This window comes from Pelodiscus sinensis, chromosome 5, assembly GCF_052426305.1.
Source record: "Pelodiscus sinensis isolate ZL-2025 chromosome 5, ASM5242630v1, whole genome shotgun sequence".
NCBI lineage: Eukaryota > Metazoa > Chordata > Testudines > Trionychidae > Pelodiscus > Pelodiscus sinensis.
In genome coordinates this window covers 22,677,863-22,701,765 of record NC_143056.1, presented here as the reverse complement: position 1 = coordinate 22,701,765, position 23,903 = coordinate 22,677,863, and the positions used below count along the sequence as shown (strand labels likewise).

The 23,903-nt window shown below is 45.8% G+C and overlaps 1 protein-coding gene and 1 long non-coding RNA gene across 2 annotated transcripts in view; both read left to right on the top strand.

The window, feature by feature from the left end:
- LOC142829075 (uncharacterized) overlaps positions 1-23,903 on the top strand; it is a 118,146-nt gene that overhangs the window by 86,144 nt on the left and 8,099 nt on the right. The window lies entirely within an intron of this gene.
- Positions 15,769-17,486, top strand: DIO3 (iodothyronine deiodinase 3). Its single transcript, XM_006139638.5, has one exon. It carries the CDS (start codon positions 16,112-16,114, stop codon positions 16,934-16,936), a length of 825 nt encoding a protein of 274 aa, XP_006139700.3. The 5' UTR covers positions 15,769-16,111; the 3' UTR covers positions 16,937-17,486.

Here is a 23,903-nt window from a genome sequence, read left to right as displayed (position 1 = left end):
AAGTTACTTAAGGGAGGAGAAATTGTTTATTTGCAGGTTTAGGTTTCATCCAAAGTTCAGTGAAATTAATATGAATTTTTCCCATCTCTTTTACATTTTCTGTCCTAACATGTTAACTACATGTAACTAAAATGATATGAAATGTGGAGGATTTTTCCAAAATACATTTAGCTACATGTCAGGATGTTTTACATGCTTTTGCACTGGGAATTACAAAATAGAAAATAAATATGTAAATATACCATTTCAACACATCCCCCAGATCAAAGCAGAACTGATGTTTTTAATTTTAGCTTTTTGAGGTTTTGTTTTTATAAGTTGCTGAATTTATTTTGTAGCAGCTGGTGAAAAAACAAACTTTACCACAAAGCTAGAAATCAAATTTACCAAAATTAAAAAAACTAGAACAACAAAAAAACCTCAAAAAGGGAAAAAGAAAATTTAAAGCAGAAACACATACATATGTATAATTATACATTTAAGCATATATATACATACACACAAGGATAGTGACTGTTGACCACAGGCCACATGTGGAAGGGTAAAAACCATTGGTAGCCTGGTGTGCTATTGTAAATATCAATGTTTAGGATAATGTATTTTATGAGCTCTTCAGTGCCAAGGACTGGGACAATACAAAAGTTTTCCTTGCTATTGGCAGTACCAGTGTGAATCACCAATTACGACACAGTCCAGAAGTCATCATACATTCCAAAGAAATATAGACTCTAGTTCTAATAGCAGGATTTGGTCCTTAGTAATTACATCAGTGGCTGAAGAGGCCGAAGGCACATGAATGCAACTGAAATTGTGAATAAAGTCCCATTGAATATAAAATTTTAATGTAATAATTTTAATAACATTATTTAATGCAGTTAAATTTCAGCTGCAGGCTAAAATTTCAGCTGGGGGTAGAAAGATAGCTCAGTGGTTTGAGCATTGGCCTGCTAAACCCAGTGTTGTGAGCTCAATCCTTGAAGAGGCCATTTGGGGCAAAAATTTGTCAGGTATAGTACTTGGTCCTGCTGTGAAGGCAGGGGACTGGACTCAATGACTTTTCCCTTCTAGTCCTAGGAGATAGGCAATCTCTCCATTATTAAAAGATTCTGGTTACAGATTTTAAAAAAAAAACTATAATGAGCACTGTTACCCCCTTCAGACTCAGGTAGGATGACCAAGGACACTTTTTTGTGAGGGAGGGAAAAAGGTATAACTGCATATGTAAAACAAAGCCCCTAATATTGAGACATCCGGTTACTCTAGACCAGGCATGTCAAGCAGGCCCAATCAAAATTTTTTGCAGCCCGCCACTACATTTTATAAAATAATAAAGTGCGGCCCGCTGGCTGCTCAGAGCACTTGGCTGAGTGCAGATCACAGCCGGCCAACCAGACGCTCTGCGCACCGCACCGCAGTGACTGCTCACAGCGTGCTAGGCCGCTCTGCTCTGGACGCTCCAGCACATGCTCACGGCCATCTGCACAGGCATCAAGTGCCTGCTCACAGGTTGGGGGTGCCTGGCTCTGGGGTGGGGAGGAGGCATTAGGTTAGGGGGATTTGGGGGGTGCCTGATTCCCAAATACAATCACAAAATGTATATTAATTTTATATCAATAAATATGTCGATTTTTTGCAATTGCATGAATATTATGTTTTCATGCAAAATTTCAAACTTACAACCTGTTCTATTTGATTAACCACGGTCTATACTTGTTTTTATTTCAACAAAACAAATTATGTATCATATAAATAATTTAAAAGTACCTTACATTTATATTTAAATTAAAAAATGTTTTATATGGTCAAATAACAATTTTACACATCAAATTATTGCATTATATTAAAACAAGACCTGAACAAATATAAAATATACCTAAAACATAATCTATAATAATAAATAATTATGACTTTCTGATAGAAGTACATTTTCTTTGGTGGCCCTGAAAGTTATCAGTTTTTGTTTGTGCGGCCCTCAGCAGGCTTCAAGTTTGACATGCCTGCTCTAGACCTACCTGGCTGGCCAAAGTTTCAGGGCCTACAAATTATTTGGGGGTGATAAGAAGTTGATGGAGTCAGGTATCTTTGTATATTCTTTGTAAATAAACAGGTTTGCGGCAAAGTCCTCTTTCCCCAATGGCAGAAGAATAAAAGTAGCAAGAGATAGTGTCTTTGCTCATAAATCCAAGACCGTTTTAACCAGCACTCAACCCAGCATTCTATCTTCAGACATTTCTTAGAGCCATCCTCATAATGCTTATTCAGGTTATGTCTGACTTCCTACCCCTTTTGTTTTGGGGGTGTCTCTCTTCCATTCCCCACACAGGGTACGTCTAGACTGCAAGCTTCTTTCAAAAGAAGCTTTTTCGAAAGAGCATCTACACCTCAAAACCAGACCAAAAAAGTGATCTGCTTTTTCGAAAGAGCGTATCCAGACTGCATGGACATTCTCTCGAAAGAAAGCCCTGATTGCTATTCACAGAATGGCCACGAGAGCACCTGTGCTTTTTTTGATTGCCTCTTCTTTCAAAAAATGTCCCTGTTCTGCATCCGCAAGCACCTTTTTTTCAAAATATCTCTTTCAAAAAAGGCATTCTTCTTCATTATTTGAGGTTTACCAATGTCAAAAAAAAAAACCCTGCATACTTTCAATTTAATTTAGAAAGAATGCAATTATAGTGTGGACGCAGCTGAATTTTTTTGAAAAAAAGGGCAGTTTTTTTGAAAAAACAATGTAGTCTAAACATATCCACAGACACATTGCTATTCAAAACTACACCCAGCAAAACTCCTCCATCTACGTGTGCTTTTGTTGTGAGTGAGTTTGAAGTGGAAACTGCTATTGTCTCACAAAGGAACTTAACTGTTTCTTTAGCGCTCTCTAATGCTGGGCAGTAGATACACTCTACTCTACCTTCAATGACATTTTGCCTACCCCACCTTACCTCGCATCTTAACTTTGCCCATCACCTTGTTGAGATTTAAAATGGTGACACCCATAAACAACCAATCCCAGATAGGAAGAAAATAAACAGTGTAACAAAAATGACAAATGATGCAAACTTAACTATGTACATAGCGTCCTTCTGCCTGAATATTTTCACATCACCAACCCTAAATAATTTTACACCCTACCAACTCTCTTTGGAGTTCTTCCCTCCTCATCTGATTGCCTTTCCATCTTCATGGAGGAGCCACTCACAATGTGCTCTTAAAGCATATCTGTTGTTTCTGTGGAAATGACTTTCTGAAATAAACTGAACTCTATATTCTCAAGGGGAACTCATTACTCTAAGTAGTTTCCCAACCACAGCTTCCACAGCTACATTTTATCTTCAGAGGACAGACACACTGAAATCCTGTCCCTCCACCCCCACCTTCTCAGCTGGTTCTAACATGGAACTTCAGGTTTAGCCCTGAGTTCCAAATGTACTCTATATAGCACATCATTTATTTGGGTTAAAACTGTATAGGGCCCCTCCCAAAGTGGATCCATCTTAGGATTCCTATCTTCCTTTCTCCTAGGATTGTGGAACCAGATCAGGTCCCCTATTTTAAAAATCTCATGTGACCTTACATCATACAGCTTTTTCATCTGACCATAGGCTATCCTTAGATTTTCTGTGGCAAAAATATTAGCTTTTTCAGTTTTTTATTGTTTCTGTATATTCCAAATGGTCTAAATACCTTTGTTCCTCTTAAGGAATTCTGTACATGGGGTTTTCTGAGGTCCTTAGCTCAACCTAAACATGAAGAGTGCTGGGATACACTTTGTCGTCTCTGGCTACATCTAGACTGCAAGCTTCTTTCAAAAGAAGGTTTTTTCGGAAGAGAACTTCCAAAATAACTTCTTTTGAAAGAGCGTGTCCACACACAAAAGCACATCGAAAAAGCGATCTGCTTTTTCGAAAGAGAACGTCCAGACTGATTGGATGCTCTCTTGCATAAAAGGCCACCCAGAACCACTTGAGGCAGGGCTTTAGGTCACCAGTTGTTTCCAAGTGCTGGTGCCGGAGCCTTGCAGAGACGTGCTTAAAGGGACCCCCCGGACAGCCGTTTCTCTGCTTCTGCTCTGTGCTTGCCCACCATTTCAAAGGACAGCAAAGCTCTCACAGTCCCTGCTGTGATTGCCCTGCTTTTTTGGATGCCACAGCTTTTCTCCTGGTGCCATGGAGCTGGAGCTGTCCCTGGGCATGTGATGGCCCCACACAGCCATGCTGCAGTTTTTGCAGCACTTTGTGCCAGCTGCCTTCCTGGTTCTGCACAAGCTCAACCCCAAACTCATTCTCGGGACCCTCTCCCTGGGTGTGGGTGCTACACTCTGGCAACTGCACCCCACAGTGGAGAGGTGTTTCTGGAGGCTCAACACCAGTTCGGACTAGTGGGACCAGCTGGTCATGGAGCGGTGGGACGACCAGCAGTGGCTCCAAAACTTTTGCATGCAAAAGGCCACCCTTTTGGAGCTATGTGCCTGGCTCGCCTCCGCCTTCCAGAGAGGCGACACCCACCTGTGGCCCACCATCCCCTTGGAGAAGCGGGTCGCAATTGCCATCTGGAAGCTCGCCACCCCAGACAGTTACCAGTCGATGGGCAACTAGTTCATCATGGGGAAGTCCACCTTCAGGGCCCTCCTCATGGAGGTAAGGCACTCTTGGGCTGCAGTCCCTGAAGGGGGGGAGTCCTAGAAAAGGGGGACCCTTGAGAAAGGGGAGTTGGGAGCTGTGAGGGGGTGGAGTGGGGGTGGGGGGGGAAGCCCCGTCCCCAAGGGGTTGTGCCCTCCTAGCCTCACACAGCCCTGCTGCTGGGGGGAGGTGGCCTCATAGGGGTGCCTCCTGGGGTGTTCGGGGGAGAGGAATGAAGGAGAGGGGGGTGGGCACCTCCCAAGGGCTCAGGCACTCCCCCTCTCATTCTGTTTTGTGTGTTTGTCTCCTTCTGCAGGTTGTGAGGGCCATCAACTTGATCCTGCTGTGGAGAGTCATCTGCCTGGGAGACCTGGACCCGATTGTGGCTGGATTTGCTGCCCTGGAGATCCTGAACTGTGCAGGAGTCATAGATGGGACTCACATACCAACCCACACACCAGAGCATCGAGTGGCCCAGTATATTGGCAGGGCTACTTCTCCATGTTGCTGCAGGCCCTGGTCGACCACTGTGAACACTTCACAGACATTTTTGTCAGGTGATAGGGCAGGGCACACGATACCCACATGTTTCAGAACTGGAGACGGGCGCATTCTTCCCCCACCGTGAACTAGCAGTTGGGGACATGCAGATGCCATTGTGCATCGTGGGGGACGTGGCTTGCCCCCTGATGCCGTGGCTTATGAAGTGTTATACCAGACACCTGGACCCCAGCAGGGACTAATTTAATGTCCGCCTGAAAGGAGCCAGGATCCAGGTCAAGTAAGCCTTTGGCCACTTCAAAGTGTGGTTCAGGTGCCTGCTGACCCGCCTGGATGTGGGAGAGCACAACATCCCTGAGGTGGTCGCGGCATGTTGTATCCTCCACAACATTATGGAGAGGAAGGGGGAGGCCTTCCTTCTGGGGTGGGGGGCAGATGCTGGCCACGAGGGGTGAGCCTTCAAGCAGCTGCAGACAGCTGCCATCCACGAGGCCCATCGAGCCGGGGTGTGCATCTGCGAGGCCCTGAGGGAGAGGTTCTCACAAGAGGGTCTCCCCAGCGCCTCCCCAACAGGGGCCTCTGGCTTGCTGCCTCATCCCTTTCCCTACACAATCCCTCCCTTTACCCCTTCCCTGTCCTCTCAATAAAAACACCTGTCTGGTTTCCAACAAAATGAAGTCTGTATATATCTTTCATTAAAAAAAGGTAGGCAGGGGGCTCATAATCTGGAGGGGGAGGGAGACTCGTAATCTTGAGGGGGGGCTTGTAGTGGTGTGGGAGTGGCTAGATGTGCCACCTCAGGTGCAGAGACCTCATTGGAGTTGGTGTTGGGTGGGTCCAGGGTCCACAGGGGGGTGGGCGGGATAGGAGGCTGGAGCTGGGTCAGCGATGGTGGAGGGGGCATAGGCATCATGTGGGAAGGGGGCATGGGTATCACTTGGGGAGGGAGCATGGGCATTGCTTGGTGAAGGAGCAGAGACATATCATGGGGGCAGAAGGAGGGGGAATTGGCATAGCAGGAGGGCAGTAAGCAGGAGGGGCAACAGAAGGTGGGTGTGCCATCATTTCTCTCATGACACCACACATGCTACCACACCGCTGCATGAGCTGGTCCCGGGCCCGGTTCCGCCACTCAGCTTCCTCACTGATCTTCTGTGCCAGGGTCTGGTGCATGTCATGCAGGATGTTGACATGCTGGCGCATGAGGTCTTCCTGGACCCTGGCGCGCTTTTAGGTCTCCCAGGCTGTGGCAACTGGCTTGGGTGGTGTGGCTCACCCCTCAGTCCCGACTGGTCCAGCTACAGAGAGCACAAAGAGGGAGAAGCAGTCAGTCATCCATGCAGACACCTCGGGCCAGAGGAGGGGAATGTCCCGGGAACAAGGCCATGTGTGGCCTGCACAGCAGGTCCTGCCTCACAGGGGCTCCGAGGTGCCATGGGGACCATGCTGCCCACTTCCTGCCCCCCCACCCAGCCCACGGACAAGCAGGCAAGGGACATGTCCAGCCACAGTGGGATCCCATGGGCAGCAGAGGAGCTGGGAACAGCCTGGCCCTTCCTGGTGTCCACACACACACCTGCAGCTGGCAGCGCTGCCCGTGGGAGTGGGTGATGCCTCGCACTTGCAGGCATGCCTGCATGCTGTGTGCGGCACTCCTCGTGGTGTCTGGGGTTGTGCCTGTGCCCTGGTGGATAGGCTGCTTCCAGCTGTGACAGGTGATGTGAGGGCACCCCCGCCTCCTAGGACCAGACATGCATGTGGCCTCCCCTCAGCCTGGCAGTAGGATCCCACCTGTGTCAGGGGCTCCCTGCTGAGTCTGCGTGCTGCACACTAATGCTGCATTTGGTTCCACATGCACGGACTGCAGCACGATGTCCAGCCCGAGCAATGCTCGTACCCCACCTCCTGTGTGCCCGCTTCCTGTGCCCTGTGTGTGTGACAAACTGAGAGCACTCACCTGAAGATCCCTACCCAGCATCAGACGAGGCCTGGGAGACATCCTGGATGACAGGCACCAGCTCCAGGGACAGGGTGATGGTGTCCATCGCCTCCTCCTTCTCCTCTTCCTGCTGACCCTGGTCCTCTTCCACCGGGACCTCTGGCCGGGCGATGACAGGAGTCTCAAGGCTGGAGTCCACAACAACAGGTGGAAAAGACATTTTCTCACCCCCCAGGAGTCGGTGCACTTCTTGTTAATAGGGGCAGGTGTGGAGTCTGCCCCGAGCGTGAGCTGTGCTCTCTGGCCCTCACGTATCCCTAACAGAGCTCTGTCACCTTACTACGGACCTGTTCCAAGGCCATGTGCTTCGAGATCTCTGCATTGCAGCTCTTGAAGCAGAGATCCTGCAATGTCTCCTCCTTGCCCCACAACTCGAGGAGGGACAGGATCTCTGCTCTGGACCAGGAGGGTGCCTGCCTCTTGTTCCTCTTGGTGGGTCCTGGGACCCCTGGGGCTGCTCCTTGTGAGGGTCAAGGAGGCTGTGGGGGGCTTGTGGCTCCACTATAGGTGGCAAGGCCTGTGGCAGGGAAAGCCGTGAGGTCAGGGTGCTGCTCTCAGGCCAACTTCCTGCCACAAGGCTTGTCCAGGGTGCCTGCGGCTTTAAAAGCTGGCAGGAGACAGGAACTATAGAGTTTGGATTAGTTTGGAAAGAGTGTACACCAGGGCATCTGTGTTATTTCCTGGAGGCCTCTTCTTTCGATAGAAAACCATCCTCCCTGTCCACACCCGCTCTTTCAGAAAAAGGCTTCTTCCTTGTAGAAAGAGGAATACTGCTGTCGGAAAATTCCCACTGTTCTTGCAATTTACTTTAGAAAGAACACGATTGCAGTGTGGACGTAACTCAAGTTTTGTCGGAAAACAGCCGTTTTTCCGTCAAAACTCTGTAGTGTAGACATACCCTCATTGACTGTGTTCTATAAGCTAAGGAATAGGATATGCTGTTCTCAGTCTCCTTTGGTGTCATTCTGCAACCGTAGTCAGCTAAACTCAGAGGTCTATGGAACCTTTCCATCATCTCTTCAGGTTGTGGGTGTGTTGGAGTGCTCCAGATTGTGCAGACCCATAGTCTATTACAAGCCTGCAGAAATATTTTAGATTCACAGTTGCTTCTTTGATCACTGTGTAACTCCCCCAGACTCCAAGTCTGGTGAAGAATTTATTCACTAGGCCCCTGATACAATCACAGCTTTTTTAATTCTTATTGGGTAAGCCTCAGGCCATTTTGTGAAATAGTCTATAGCTGCCAGCAAGTATTGATTGCCTGCCTCTGTCTCAGGCAAACACCCAATGCACATCAATGAGAATATGTTCTACTGGTGATCCCATAAGACGCTGCTGCAAAGGGAGTCCCCCTATTAGGGAGACACTTCTTTGAATCCCATTTCCTGCCCCACTATTCTACATTTTACCCAATAGAAATTCTGCCTTCACTTGGCTTAAGGTTTTTGCAACTCCAAAATGCCCAGCAGTTTTTTAAATCAAGGCTGAACCTCAGAACCTTTTTTTTCATCACTTCTGGTGCATCTGGTACAACCAGACAGTAACTGTATCCCTTTGCCTGGTTTCTCCAATCTCCTATATAACATTCCATCTTCCAGATTCACTTGCCACTGTGACCTGAAAGCTTTTACTGTGGCCAGGCTGATTGTGTTTCCTAGCTGATTTTCCAGTCACATGATATTCTGATATCAGGATCCAATCCACTCTTTAGAAAACTTTTAGTTCTGGTGCCCTTTCCTGCAACCCCTCTCCTATTGGTCCTGTGAATGAATGAGGAACATTTGCATTTCTGCAAATTATGGAAAGAGCGGGGAAAGTCATCTCTTCATAGTGTGCTCCTTCACTTGAGCAACTAATACTTTGCTCCCCTGGTCATGGCAATATTTGAAATTATCCTACCCCACATGGCATCAGCAATATTATGTTCTTTCATCCAGGCCTGTGTGTAATTGTGAAATCAGAGCACTGCAATTTTTCTAACCACATGGCAAGTTGCTTTTCAGGATTCCTGGGCCCAAACAGCCATTGCAGGAAAGCATGGTCTGTCCTGACTATAAACGTCTTCCCATATAAAGAAGTGATGAAAATGTTCCATATATTTAATCACTAATAGCATTTCTTTTTGAGTGGTGGGAAAATTTCTTCCAGGAGAACTTAGACTTTGGTTGTAACAAGCCTCTCAAGACCTTTGTGTCCTTGTGTGAAAGGGGTTTTGAAATATGGGTAGACCAAGACAGCCGCAGCCACTAGAGTTTTTTTCAAGTCTGAAAATGCTGCATCACACTCTGCTGACCACTGAAATGTTTTCCATTTCTTAACCAACTACCAAGGGTTTTGCAATATTAGCAACCCCACAAATAAACCTCCTGTAATTGGAGCAGAGTCCTACACAATTCTGCACATATGCGAGCATGTAGGGAGTCAGCCAGCTATGGAAAGCTTTTCTGCAGTGGAAAGTCCCTCCTCACTAATTGAGTGCCCATAATAAAGGACATCTTTTTTAAACAACTCACGTTTATTTGGGTTTAATTTCAGATTGGCATCCTTCAGCTTATCCCAAGACATTTGTAAGCATATTAGTTCTTGTGTGTGGGTTTTAACATGCATCAGGATATCATCTTGTAGACTGTTCTTCTGCTCCCCATTTAAGTGTGCACCCTTATGCTGGAACAAGTGCAATGGGGAGCGTACATGGTGCTGCAATGCACACTAATGGGCTGTGATTTCTTCAGCACACTAATGTGTTGCACGCTATTGGTCCATGCAGACACTCTGGTGCACAACAAGAGTTTTCTAGTTTCAAACAACAACAGGTAAAGCACACTGGGGAATTTTTAGTGCACACCACAGCAGGGCCTACATCTACCAATCAGTGTGCAAAACACATTCGCATTACTGCTCCATACTGACATGCCTCAACAGACACTCTGTGAGCTCACTTTGGCCCCTTTTAGTTTTCTTCTATATCAGCATTTACTAGATCATTTGGTTCCCATTTTGCAACCAGGGTTCCCCTCTTTACTATTTGCTGAATGCTTCCAGCAAGCAGCAAATGAATCTGTTCCTGTTTTAAGTGTCACAACAGCTTTAGCAGCTAACATTTCCCCCAAGACCCTGGGTCTCAAAACAGGTTTCAATCACTGCCTCTCTTCCTTTTTCTGGAAAGCTACCACAGCATGTAGCTATCATAATGATTTCTGTTCATGGAAGTGGGAAACTTGTTCACTGTGAGCCAATTACCTACAAACCTTTTGTTTCACCTGGACTGCTACTTTAATGGGAATTTCTGCAGACTAGATTTATAAAACACCAGCCTGGCATTCATTACAGTTTTTAGCCATAAAAAATCCAAACAATTATCAGCTCATCCAGTAGCTTGACTACCCAGACTTCTTGATCTAATACTTTTGGGTTCAGTTTTCAAACCCAAATTTTCCCTGGTCATTGTCTTTATTTGAGGCAATTTGGATCCCCTATTCTCAAAGCGTTTTGAATGTCTGGTTTATTAATTTATTTTTGAGCCAGCATCCACATAGTAGACTCAGAGCTGTATTACAGGGCTCATGGGGATCAGCTTCCCTCTTTTTCACTCGCAGTTGCTTCCTCTTCCTGTTCACGTCTGCAAGGAGAGATTTAAATTCAGTAACAAATTCCATAGTTTCTCAGTGTGTCTTTGAGCTCCCTTTGCTTACTTTAATCCAAAAATCAAAGTCCAGTTGAGTAGCTATAAAATGGTCCTTGCCAATTTATCCTGGAAGTCTTTGGTGTCTGAATATGCCAAGAACACAAGTCCCCTCAGGTTTTCCATCAAGCCAGGTGGAGTATACCTCTCTCTCCTTCCATAAATCCTGGAACAAAGGATGCTGCAGCACCCCTGGCTTGAAGTGGTTTCCATTATATCTAGCGTTTACATCCAAGCTCCAAGATACAATCGTATTTGCTCCAATCCCACAAATACCTACAGGTTGAACCTCTACAATCCAGGACTCGCTGGTCCAGCTACATCAGATATTGTTGGACCAGAGAGCCCTGGCTGGCCAGGTTCAGAAGTGCAGCCCAGGCCAGGCTGGTGGTGGGGGATTAGAGCCCCAGCACGCCAGGGTGGTGGGAAGTACAGCCCTGGTGAGGCCTGGAGGTGGGGAGCACAGCCCCAGCAGGGGCTGGAGGCATTGAAGCCAGCCCTCACCTGGAGCTGGTGCAATGTGGGGCTGGAGGCAGCAGGGCCAGTGGTAAGGAGCACCACCCTGGCCAGGAGAAGAGCTTAGAGCTAGGTGGGGACTCTTAATTTCTCCTGGTCCGGCAAACTCCATTGTTTGGGACCACTCAGGTCCCAAAGGTGCCAGCACAGGCAGGTCCCACCTATACAAGATCTTTATCGGGCATTCTTAAAACTTAAATACCCACCTGGGAAAGTGAGGAAACAGACTGACAGAACCAGACAAGTACCCAGAAATCAACTACTTCAGGGCAGGCCCAACAAGGAAAATAACAGAATACCACTGCTTATTACCTTCAACTCCCAGCTTAAACCCCTTCAGCACATCATTAACAATCTACAACCTATAGTAGAAAACAATCCCTCACCCTCAAAGGCCAATCCTCACCTACGGACAACTCCCCAACCTGAAGCAAATACTTTCCAGCAGCCACACATTACACCTCAGCTACACTCACCCAGAAACTTACCCCTGCAACAAATCCCATTGCCAAATCTGTCCACATATCTATACAAGAAACACTATCACAGACCCTAGCCACATAAGCCACAATATCAGAGGCTCATACAACTGCACAGCCTTTAATGACCTATATGTCATCAAGTCCAGCAATGCCCCTTTGCCATGTATATTAGCCAAACTGGACAGTCTGTATGACAAAGGATAAATGGACACAAATCAGACATCAGAAACGGTAACACAAATAAACCTGTAGGGGAACATTTTAAACTGTCTGGTCACTCGATTATGGATTTAAAAGTAGCTATCCTTCTACAAAGGAAATTCACCAGCCAATTACAGAGAGAGAGAGTGTGTTGAATTGGTATTTATCTACAAATGTGACTGTTACCCTGGACTTGAACAAAGACTTTAACTGGATGTCACATTATAAAGCCAGTTTCCCCTATCTTTAACAGTTGCATTTTTACATCAAAAGCTAAGAATGGGACACTTGCGGCCCACTTAATTAGCCTCATTAGCACTGGTCCTACAATTGAGAGGTACTTTTTTTTGCTTTTATATGTATCTTTGTTTCTGTTATTTCCACTCCAGCTCATCTGATGAAGTGAGTTTTACCCACAAAAGCTCATGATATTACATATTTTTGTTAGTCTCTAAGGTGCCACAGGACTACTCATTATTTCTAGGATTTACAGTTCGGTTTAATGGCACCTCTACTGCACAAATTGTTCCAGTGTCCCAATATCCTTCTAGTGTTATTTAAGTGGAAGTGGGGGTTGAGTTTAGACACTATCTAATATAACTTCACATCAGTATGAAATCATGCCCACAGATTGTATTTGGAGTCCAGAGCAAAAGAGCAGAGACAGAAGCCACTTACAGTGATTGTTCCTCTGAATAGAAAGCCACCATTCAAAACTACCTTTCAAACTGAAAAAATAAACCAAAGTTGTTTCCAGGGAATGGAAAGTGAGGAATTTCCAGATGCATAAACTGAGACTGAATTTCCAACTTTTCCCCATCAACAAGTCTATGTAAAACTCCATATTTTGGTGCTTCAGAGTCATCCCAATGGTCTGTCAGAGAAAAGTTTGTTGATTTTCAAGGTTGCAAAGACCATCTGTTCACTCAGGTTTTTGTCTGTCAGCTTAGTTAAAAGGAGAGTTCAAGTTTTTTTGCTGGGGGTTTCTTTAGAGCTAACATAATTTGTTATTCTGTTCATTTAGAAGCTTTAATTTGTGGTTTTGAAGATTGTGTAACTGCTCTGAGGGGTGGCAAGAGGCCCATTTGCGAAGTTCAACAATAAGTTTAACAATACAGTAAATAACTGTTCAGTGATTTGCCCTGTACAGAGCACCATGGCGTGCACTATAAGTTATTAGTCCAGGCTCAAAGACAAAGAACAATCCTAGTGCATTAACATGTCTTTATGAGGTGCCTAGTAAAAAGGAGATAAAAAATACAGTTCCATTTGGATAACGGAACACTGAATCACTTCACTAACTGTTGTCACACATTAAGGATGACCCACAGTTGGCCTCAGGACTGGGGGCACATTATTTTGCAATAGTCTATTCTGGAATAAATTTTCTCCAGGGCTCTCAAAACATTTACATGACCATTAATTTGTGAGGTACTTAAGTGTTATTGCCTCCGTTTTACTGGTGGTGAATCTAAAGCAGAGTGTCTGCAGACAAATTGTCAGAAGTATTCACTGAAGTTAATGGGCGTTTCAGGTCCTGAGACCTGCTGAAAATCAGGCACCTGCCATCTTAACTGACCACACAACAACTGAGGCAGTCAGAATTAGACAATACTTTTGAACTTCCAACTGAGAGCATGTTAAGGGAAATAATGGCTATAAAACAAAGAGGTTCTGACTATGGATACTGTGCTCCATCCCACATAATACTCCACTTAAGGTCTCTCCTCTGTTCCTCTTGATCATGGAAAGGGTTCCCCCGTGCATTACTTTATTTGTTGTCTCTGTCTATTTGGATCTTTTAAAGTGAACATTCAGCCTGACTTTTAGTCAATGTTGATTTAGCTTGTTCCATATGGTTACAAACCCCATTGCATGCAGCAAATTCTATTCCAGTCACTTCAGATGAAATCTGGTAATACATTATTTGCTACCTCTTGCCCAGATGATCAAGTAGACAATAAATGGTGTAATTGTTCAAACAAAGGTGGAGGTCAGATACTACCGTGATGGGGAGGCACATACATAACCAGATAAACAAGACCGACCTAGATTTTTGGAGGCTGAGAATTTCTTAGAAAGGATGAGCCAAAATGGTCATGAGATAAAGACACCAAACTAACACAGAAGAAGTCTGAACTCTGTTTCCTTGTTCTGCCACAGTTCAGGAGTAAGCAAATCTTTCTTTGCCTCTATTTGACATCTGTTAAATGAGGATAAATAGCATTTCCTTTTTGTTTACATGCTAAGGCTCAGACCCATTTCAGTGGCAGTTAGGAATTAACAAAAATTATCAGGAGTATGGAATGGCTGCAATATGAGGAAGGATTAATAAGACTGGGACTTTTCAGCATGGAAAAGAGACAAGTAAGAAGGGGAAATGATAGAGGTCTATGCAATCAAGACTGGTGTGGAGAAAGTAAATAGAGAAAAGTTATTTACTTGTTCCCACAAAACAAGAGCTACGAGTCACCAAATGAAATGAATAGGTAGCAGGTTTAAACCCAACAAAGTATTTCTTCCCTCAGTCAGCTTGTGGAACTACTAGCCAGAGGATGTTGTGAAGACTAGGACTTTAACAGGGTTCAAAAGTTCATAAAGGAAAGGTCCATCAATGGCTATTAACCAGGATGGGTAGGAATGGTGTCCCTAGCCTCTTGTTTGTCAGAAGCTGGGAATGGGTGACAGGGGGTGGTTCACTTGATGATTACCTGTTCTATTCATTCCCTTTGGAGCACCTGGGATTGGCCCCATCAGAAGACAGGATACTGGGCTAGATGAAAATTTGATTTGACCCAGTATAGCCATTATTATGGACTTATATTACCTTTGAGGATTTGGATGTCGGGAGGGGGGCAAAGATTTATCTCTTAGTGTATACTTGCACCATGGTTAGTACAGCAGAGTCCTGATCTCAGTTGCAGCCTGAAATGAGGGCAATGTTCAAAGACAGGACATTCCCCCAGGGATCAGAGTGGGTAGAATGAAGAGCAAACAGGTCACAAGTTCACCTCCAGTCTGGCACCTGCTTGTCAGTGTGAACTGACACTTGGTCAAGGTGAACTCAAGGCTTCTGCTTCCTGCGGGAGACTGAAGAGCCGAGGGGTTATGTAAGATTACAGTTGGAGAGGTGGCCACGGCTCTGAGAAGAGGGAAGGAGGGTCGCTCCCTTCGCCGCCCGCAGCAAAGCGGGGACCTTTCAGCTTTCGGACAACAGCTACCCCTAGTGGCGAGGAATTCCCTGTCTCTCTCCCCTCTCGCTGATTCCATGCTGTCAACAGGTCTGGGAACAAGAGGCAGCAGCGGTCACTAACCTGGCAAGCGCCCCCGGCCCGTTCCCCGGGACAGACCCCCCCGGCGGCTGCAGCCCAGCAAGGCCGTTTGCAATCGCTCCCCAGCTGAGGCGCTGGTTTGCGGCGGATCAAAAACGGAGCAAGAATTAAACGCCCTGTAACCAAACGCCCCTGCCGGCGACGGCCCCTTCCAGGGCCAGCCCTCTAGCTTGGACAAGGCAGAAGCCCCCGTGTCCCATCCCGTGACCCGGCAAAGGAGAGGCCATTGCCCCGCGCCTCCGCTGGTCGGCCCGGCTGCAGTTTCTGGGTCCCGAAATGGAGCGGGGGTAGGGTAGAGAAAACGCATCAATACTCGCGCTCAATGGCAGAGAGCTACTGGCCCTGCCTCCCGGCAGCGAGGTTGTGTCTCCCGGCAGCGCCTATGGCAAACACTCCCGCTGCCCCCACACGTGCGCTGCGGCTGCGCCCCCCCCTCCCTGCTGCACCGTCCCGGGCCGGGAATGGTGCCTGCTATCTGCCTCTGGAGCCCGGCTGCGTCCTGGCTCCCTGCGCCGTGGCACGTCCCTTGCAGCTCACGGCGGGGCTCTAGCCTCCTGCCTCGCTGTGTATTTTTAGGTCACTGGCGCGGAGGGGTAGGTAATCCCCAGGCTTCAGTTCCAAAGGGGCGGGGTCCGGCCGGAGGTGGAGTCACTTTTCATTTAAATCCCTGACTATAAAATGGGCTTAAAGAGAAGCGGGAGCTCAGCTGAGCTGCAAGGAGCCCGGCAGGCAGGCGTGTCTGGAAGGGGGGCGAGAGCCGGAACCCAGCAGCCCTCACGATGCTCCACTCCCTCGGCGTTCACACCTTGCAGCTGCTCACCCAGGCTGCTGCCTGCTTCCTCCTGCTGCCCCGCTTCCTGCTCACCGCGCTGATGCTTTGGCTCCTGGATTTTCTGTGCATCCGGAAGAAGGTGCTGCTGATGGGCAGGGTGGAGGAGGAAGGCAGCCCTGTCCAGGAGCCACCCCCTGACGACCCCCCGGTCTGCGTGTCCGACTCCAACCGCATGTTCACCCTGGAGTCCCTGAAAGCCGTGTGGCACGGGCAGAAGCTGGACTTCTTCAAGTCAGCGCACGTGGGCTCCTCCGCCCCCAACCCCGAAGTCATCCAGCTGGATGGGCAAAAGCGACTCCGGATCCTTGACTATGCCCGAGGCAAGAGACCTCTGATCCTGAATTTCGGGAGCTGCACCTGACCCCCCTTCATGGCTCGCCTGAGGTCCTTCCAGCGGCTGGCCGCGCACTTCGTGGACATCGCTGACTTCCTGCTGGTGTACATCGAAGAGGCTCACCCCTCCGACGGCTGGGTCAGCTCCGACGCAGCCTACGAGATCCCCAAGCATCAGTGCCTCCAGGACAGGCTGAGGGCGGCTCAGCTGATGCAGGAAGGGGCGCCTGGCTGCCCCCTGGCAGTGGACACCATGGACAATGCTTCCAGCGCCGCCTACGGAGCCTACTTTGAGAGACTCTACATCATCCAGGAGGAGATGGTGATGTACCAGGGAGGCCGAGGACCAGAAGGCTACAAGATCTCTGAACTGCGGAGCTGGCTCGACCAGTACAAAAACCGGCTGCAGAGCCCTAGCACGGTGGTCATCCAAGTGTAAAAGGAAATGGCACTGGGGTGGGTGGGGGAGCGGCCGTCCTGCACGGGGGCGGGCTGGCAGGCGCTTCTCTACTCCTTAGCCTCGGGGCTGCAGGCGGCTGACGTGCGAGCTTCATGCAAGAAGTGTCACCGCTGCCCCTTCTCTGATCGAATCATGTTGATTTGCCAGGCCAGCTCCGTGCGTGCCGCATGTCCATATGCACCTTGTAAATACCCCTTTTTGTAACACAGCGTTTCCTATTTTTATGGAGGTTTTTCTAGGGGGGGGGGCGGGGGAGAGTGGGTCCGTGTGTGTGTGTCTGAGCAGCTGCGTCCTAGGGGGTCGCTGGGTGCCCGGATCACACCAGGTGGGGCGTCTAGTATCTCTGGGTGACGACCGATTTTTAAATGGCTCTCAAAATACCAGGAAATCGAGTCCGATGTTGTTAGATACTAGAAGCGCCACGAGCCGGGACCAAGCGGAATGTCCTATTTATGGAGTCTCTCTTTTGTAAAACGGGCGTTCATTTTTTAAATGAACTTTTTATAGGAATAAAGATCTGGAATAAAGACGCTCCTGCTCTTGGCTCCCTTGGACAGAACTGATAAGCTATCGAACTCTCTCCCGTATAACCTCTCCCCTTCCCACGATCCGAGCGGCGTAGCGGGGGGACGGGCCAGGGCAGCGGTGGGGACAGGAGGCACTGTCAGCGCTCTGCAGGAAACCTGTCCGGGAGGAGGCATTACAGCTTTCCTTGTTGAGATGCGCATATGCTGGCGGGCAGGGGAAACCGCTGGACTGCGGCTCCGCTAACCCTGAAAAGACTGGGCGTCGGGATCTCAAACGTTGCCAGCCCCTTGCTCCTAAACTCTGGAAAGTTAGGAAGCCACGGCGGAGCCCCTGACTGCTCTGAGGATCGGGATTCTCCGAAGGGGGGGAGGCGCCCTCAGGTTATTAAATCCTTTCTGCGGCGCGAAAAGGCTCCCTGCGGCAGTTTCCAGAGGTGTGCCCCGCCCGAGTGTCCTGTACCGCCTTGCTGTGTTCGGGCACGTGTGACGCCGGCAAAGGCTGGGAAGCCCTTTCCCATCAGCCTAGATCGTAGAGCAGCTCAGGAAGGCCCCGATTCAGCGAAGGTACTTAAGCACCTGCCTCCTTTTAAGCAGCTGAACAATCCAAGGTGACTACTCATCTGCTTAAACTACGGCACCTGTTGAAGCACCTCACTCAATCAAGCCCCAATCCCTGCCCGAATCAAAAGTCGCTGAGCATGCTCTTAGAGCAGACCGACTCCACATGCTCGGTCATATGGGGGACGGGGGGAATTGGTGTATTTTCATCGGTGTGTCATCAATCCGCCAGGCTCACCCGGGACCCGCACCTGGGGAAAAACAAGACTTGTATTTCAAGTTGTAGGTGTTCGTTATTGCATGCTGCTGGGGAGTCCTAACTTTAAACCAAACCGGGGCAATAAGTCATCCCCAATGTATGATGAAATCTCAAAAGCTAAAACATTCAATTCATCTGACTGCTTAATAAGTCTAGGAACCCACGCAAGAATCCAGAGACAACACCTTTAAATGATTATGCTCTTGTATTGTTTGTTTCTTCTGTCTCGGACATGATCTTTGAAACCCAACAAAAAAAGACAGAGAGGTTAGAAGAACCTGGCCTCCTAAATCAGGTAAAAAAGTGGCTACCTTTAGTCCCTAAAACAGTCTTCAAATACTTTAAGGGCTGTTATAAAGAGGGTGGGGGATCAATTGTTTGTAAGGTCTTGAACAATTTTTATAGTGGGGATGCAGGGAACCACTGAATTAAACCATCAACCTGTATATAAAGGAAACTACTTCAAGCCAACAGGTAGTGCAGCACTCTCTGCATCCTTAGTTTAAATGCCTATGTTCTCCACATCCACTGAAGGTAAGAGACGAAGTAAGGAGATTTAGGTAAAATATTAGGAAATGTTTATCTCCAAAGATAGTTAAGCTTTAGAATAGGCTTTGAAGGGAGATAGTGGAATCCCCATTACTGGAGGTTTTAAAAACTGCCTAGACAAACACCTATCTTGGTCTAGTTTTACATAATACTCTCTCAGGATAGGGAGCTGGACTCCTCAAAGTCCTTTTCAGCCCTACACATCTATGATTCAATAAGAAATGATCACTGGAAATGTATTAATCAAACCAGTCAAGACATTTTGGGATGAAGGCATTTTCTTGTAACGTTTTAATAACTCCTTATATATAAAGCTAGTTTAGGAAAGATGATGGTGAGAAACTTAAATTGTTGCTATCTTCCTGATGAAGTGTAAAATACTTTTCCCCATATCAGATTAGCCCTATTGAGAACTAGGAAGCCTCTTAGCCTTTAAGGCAATGTAGGTCCTTTCTGCAAAATAATTGTGCTAACTTTGCAGAAGACTCTTTATAAACATATTACAACCCTTATCTTTTCAGAAATAGGCTGCATACAACCACTTCAAGCTTATGGAGTGTATATCTCTTGATTCCCATCATAACTCTACAACCAAAAATATATTGGCCAACATTTTCATGCATGTGCACCTAAAGATAGGCATGCCAGTCAAATGTATCTTAAAGCTGCTGGCTTCCCACAATTCTTAATGATTTCAGTAGGAACTGTCAGTGTTCAGGTTTTCCAAAAATTAGGGCATTTTGCCAAAATATTGAATCATGTGCCTAACTTTAGACATCCACGTTTGAAAATTTTGGACACAGACACTAATTTTTGTTAATATGATGCCTCCCTGCATATTTGCTCAACTCACCATCTTGATAAAGGGAAACTAAATAACACCATACATTTCATACCTTCCTGAGCTCAATCTATTTGCTGTCACAAGCATTTGTCACACACACAAAGGCAATCTCCCATGCGGTGGGTTCAGGGGATTATGGATATGGGGTTAGTGCTTGTCAGACATATATGAGCTCTCACACAGCTTCCAAAACTCCAAGTGTAGTTTTGTTTCTAAAGTCAAGTGATGAAGGATGTCTAATCCTACTATCTGCATGAGATAAATAACTCTTTCAAATTACTCAAAGCACTGCACTCTGCAACAGAACCACCACGATTATTTTAACACTCTCTTTCTTTTGATTTTGGCATGGAACCAGGGTAGAAGGATCACTATTAAAGATAAATGTTTCATCTATCTATTGAAGCTGCAATCTAAAGTAAAACGTTAATTCATTTTATGAAATGGTCACATTTTATGGATTTTTGTTTATCTAGCTCTGGATACATTTAAAGCATTTAGGTTCAATATTGGAGTTTATCCCTTCATTTTGCAAACCCCTGCCAGAAAACATAAGTTCCTTTCTCCTCCATCATATCCATCACTTTATCTTAGTCTTGCAAACATCAGGTTGCCTCTTCCACAAGGATATCATTCTAAGAGCAATATGTTCAACTTATTTCAAAACTGTGCGTGGGTTGGAAGAAACCTAGCAGTTAGCAATATACTCTCCGGCTGCGTCTAGAGTGGCATGATTTTGCGGAAATACTTTTAACGGAAAAATTTTTCCGTTAAAAGTATTTCCGCAAAAGCGCATCTAGATTGGCACAGATGCTTTTGCGCAAAAGCATCCATGGCCAGTCTAGATGCGATTTTGCGTAAGAAAGCCCCGATCGCCATTTTAACCATCGGGGCTTTTTTTGCGCAAAACAGTTCTTCCCTGTCTACACTGGCCCTCTTGCGCAAGAGGGCTTTTTCCTGAGTGGGAGCGTGAAAGTATTTGCGCAAGAAGCACTGATTTTGTACATTACAAAGTCAGTGCTCTTGCACAAATTCAAGCGGCCAGTGTAGACATCTGGCAAGTTTTTGCGCAAAAGCACCTGCTTTTGCACAAAATCTTGCCAGTCTAGACGCACCCCCCTCCCCAATTTTAAAAAGAACAGAAAGAAAGAGAGGCAGCACCTTGAAATAAACGGAACAGATGTGCCTGTCTTGATGCACTTACAAGAGAGGGCTCAAGAGAAATAAGACCTGGGACGGGTATCAGTGATGTTGACATACTCCGATGAAATGCCCAGAGTCTCTAGTCTTTCTTAACCATAGGAGTTGGCTATCTTGAATATATTGCTATGTTCGTCTTTCAGTGCACTGCTGTGTTACTCTTCTTTCCAGGACGTAACATTTTCCTCACCCATACATATAACCTGAGCTAATATATGCTGCCTCCTATGACCCCTCCTCACTGGCACTTAACCTCGGGACTGAGAAAACAAGTCAAAACTGAAATAAGAAACTTTGGATATCAATTTGAATAAAGAAAACTTAAGACATTACAAGTGTTTGGTGCAAACCAAAGCTATTCTCAATTGTATCCCTTGCTGGTTAGTTTGTAATAACTAAAGAGAAAAATTCTGACCCAATCCATATTTGTGCTATCCTACTTTAACTTTAGACAATATCACCTTGAGCAGTTTCCTTCGTGTCTTCACTAGAAAATCCTATCATGTTTGAAAACAATAATAAAGAGTCACATTATCTGCTCCAATACAGTTAGTGTAGATCAGCGTCATATGATTAAATCCTTGTCCCGGGAATGATTAAACACAATTAGCTGGCACCATCCTGCTGACAATTTCAGCATCGGCCAGAAGTTGTGTTCATCATCAGGTTAGCTAACCGTGATGAAATACAGATCCCAGCAGCACTTAGACACAAGTAGCTGACATAATGCTGAATACAACCTGCCATGACTCAAACAGACCTATGAATCATGGACAACACTGTGTCACCTAACTGGGCTCACTGCTCTTCACAGTCTTGTGCCACAGCACGTGGCTGCACAGTTTATGAAGGCAGAATTTAGCCCATAGAATTGTTTCCAGATTTTAATTTTTCCTTGCTTTGTAATGAAGTTCACCTTTAGGTTTTTCACTCCTCATAGTTCTTAGTCCCATATTTCTGGCACACTTCAGGTAAAGTCCATTTTGTGCAGCTCGCTAGCTCAGACTCACTCTCATTTTCTGGTCCACAAAATGATTTCCACTCCGACAAAATGCGAAAGGCAGTGGTCCCTGTACTTAACTGGCTTCTATAGTCAAAGGATCATGCCTCTAACACACGGTTAGCTATTACTAAACTTTGGTAGAAGGCTATCGGAGGACAAGCATTTTCATCTGTTTGTAAATAAACCAGCTTTCAAATCCATATTCTTACTTCTGAACAGACAGCAGCTTACTTATCACTTTTCCTTTAATGAACAACAGAAGACAAATTTGCCAGGAATGCCAGGGATACTTGAAAGAGATCACACTTTCCCTTTTGTACAAATCAAAGTTATCTGATCCTGTTATATCCTCTACTCACAATAAATCTTAAGCATACATCTCACTGAGGTTTCTCAGGGAAAGTTGTTTGGATCAGATTAGAACAATATGCTCTACTTCTGAAGAGCTCTGATGTGTCAGAAATGTTTCCAGTTGCTACAGTGTATTGAGTAACATGCTATTTATGAAACATGTTTTATTGTCTTGTCTTTTTTACCCCCCTTTAACTGGATGACAAACAGAAGTCAAATGGGAGCAAAGAGAGAGATCAAACAGAGCACCCTCTAAGCCTTGATTACTTGTTCCTGTCAATAGTTAATTGAGTTATACTCTTAACATAATCACACTTTCAGTGTTCAAGCTTGGAGAGGTAGAATAGGAAGGAACTTGTGGTGTGTGTAAAGGGGATGCTTCCAGACATTAAAACATATAAATTCAATGTAATATAATGGTATCTGGTGCATTTTGAGACACTTCCTACTACTAAATATTCTGTTAAATATTCTTTACAAAATGTAAACAGCAAAAAGCTCATGCAGTTGTTTTCATTAAGAACTACTTACATGGCGCAAACGAAGCTATTTAATGAAAAAGAGGCCAGAGATCTTACTCATTTTAAAAAAATCTTTTTATTCTTTGTCTTTGAACTTAATTTCAAATAATCAGTAAGAAGAGAGAGAATCAAATCTAATCCAAGGATAAACAGTGATCTAGGTACAAATCTAGAAATCAACTCTCAAACACTCCTGCAAGCTATTTTTAATCTAATATTAATTTCTTCTATGCTTCCTTCCACTGACAAGGGATATCTACCATTATGTATTTATTACTTGCTTAGTGCTGATAAGGTGCATCTGACAGGGTGCGTCTACAGAGCACCCTTACCTTGAAATACGAAACACAATTTGTGCTATGCAAATTGCATATCTTATTTTGAGGTAATGTCTAAATAAAGCACTATTCCAAAATGTCCCTTAACCCTCGGGCAATGCAGTTTACAGGGATGTTGGAATAGCGAGCCTGTTATATTGTGATATAACGGGCTTGCTCTTAAGATGCAGAATAGCTCTTTTAGAATACCGGAGGTATGGCGAAATAACTCTGCAGTGTAGACATAGCCTCAGAGTACTCAGCTTGATTAAAGGGCAAAAGACTTGATTAAATTATTTCTTACACCAGTTTTACATTGGACTAATTCTGCTGATATCAATGCAGTCACTCCAGATTCACATTGGATCTAACTATGATTAAAATCTGGGTCATTGTGTTTCTCTTTTGTGATGGTTCAAAACCCCCATTTTTCTACAATGAATTACAAATGAGACTTAGGTATTCCACTCTAGTTGACTTTCAATGGGAATTGAGCACCTAACTGCTTTTGTGTCTTTGAAAATCTCCTCCTCTCTATCCAACCAACAGTCCTGTCAGCGCTTTTGGCAAATCATCCCTCCTCTTATGCACACTTAACTGAGTATTTCAGGAACCTCCTGTCTGCCATGATTTTCACCTATTTCCTCCCCAGAAGTCTTAGAGTATGGCCTGTAGCAGTTACTCTTGTAACAGCCTACTGCCAAAATGATCTTAAATATGGCAGTTTATTTTAAAATATCAAAGTTGAGCATTACACTAAATATTCAGTGAGGGAAACAAGGAAACAACCTTGCTAGACAAGGTCAGATCTTCTAGT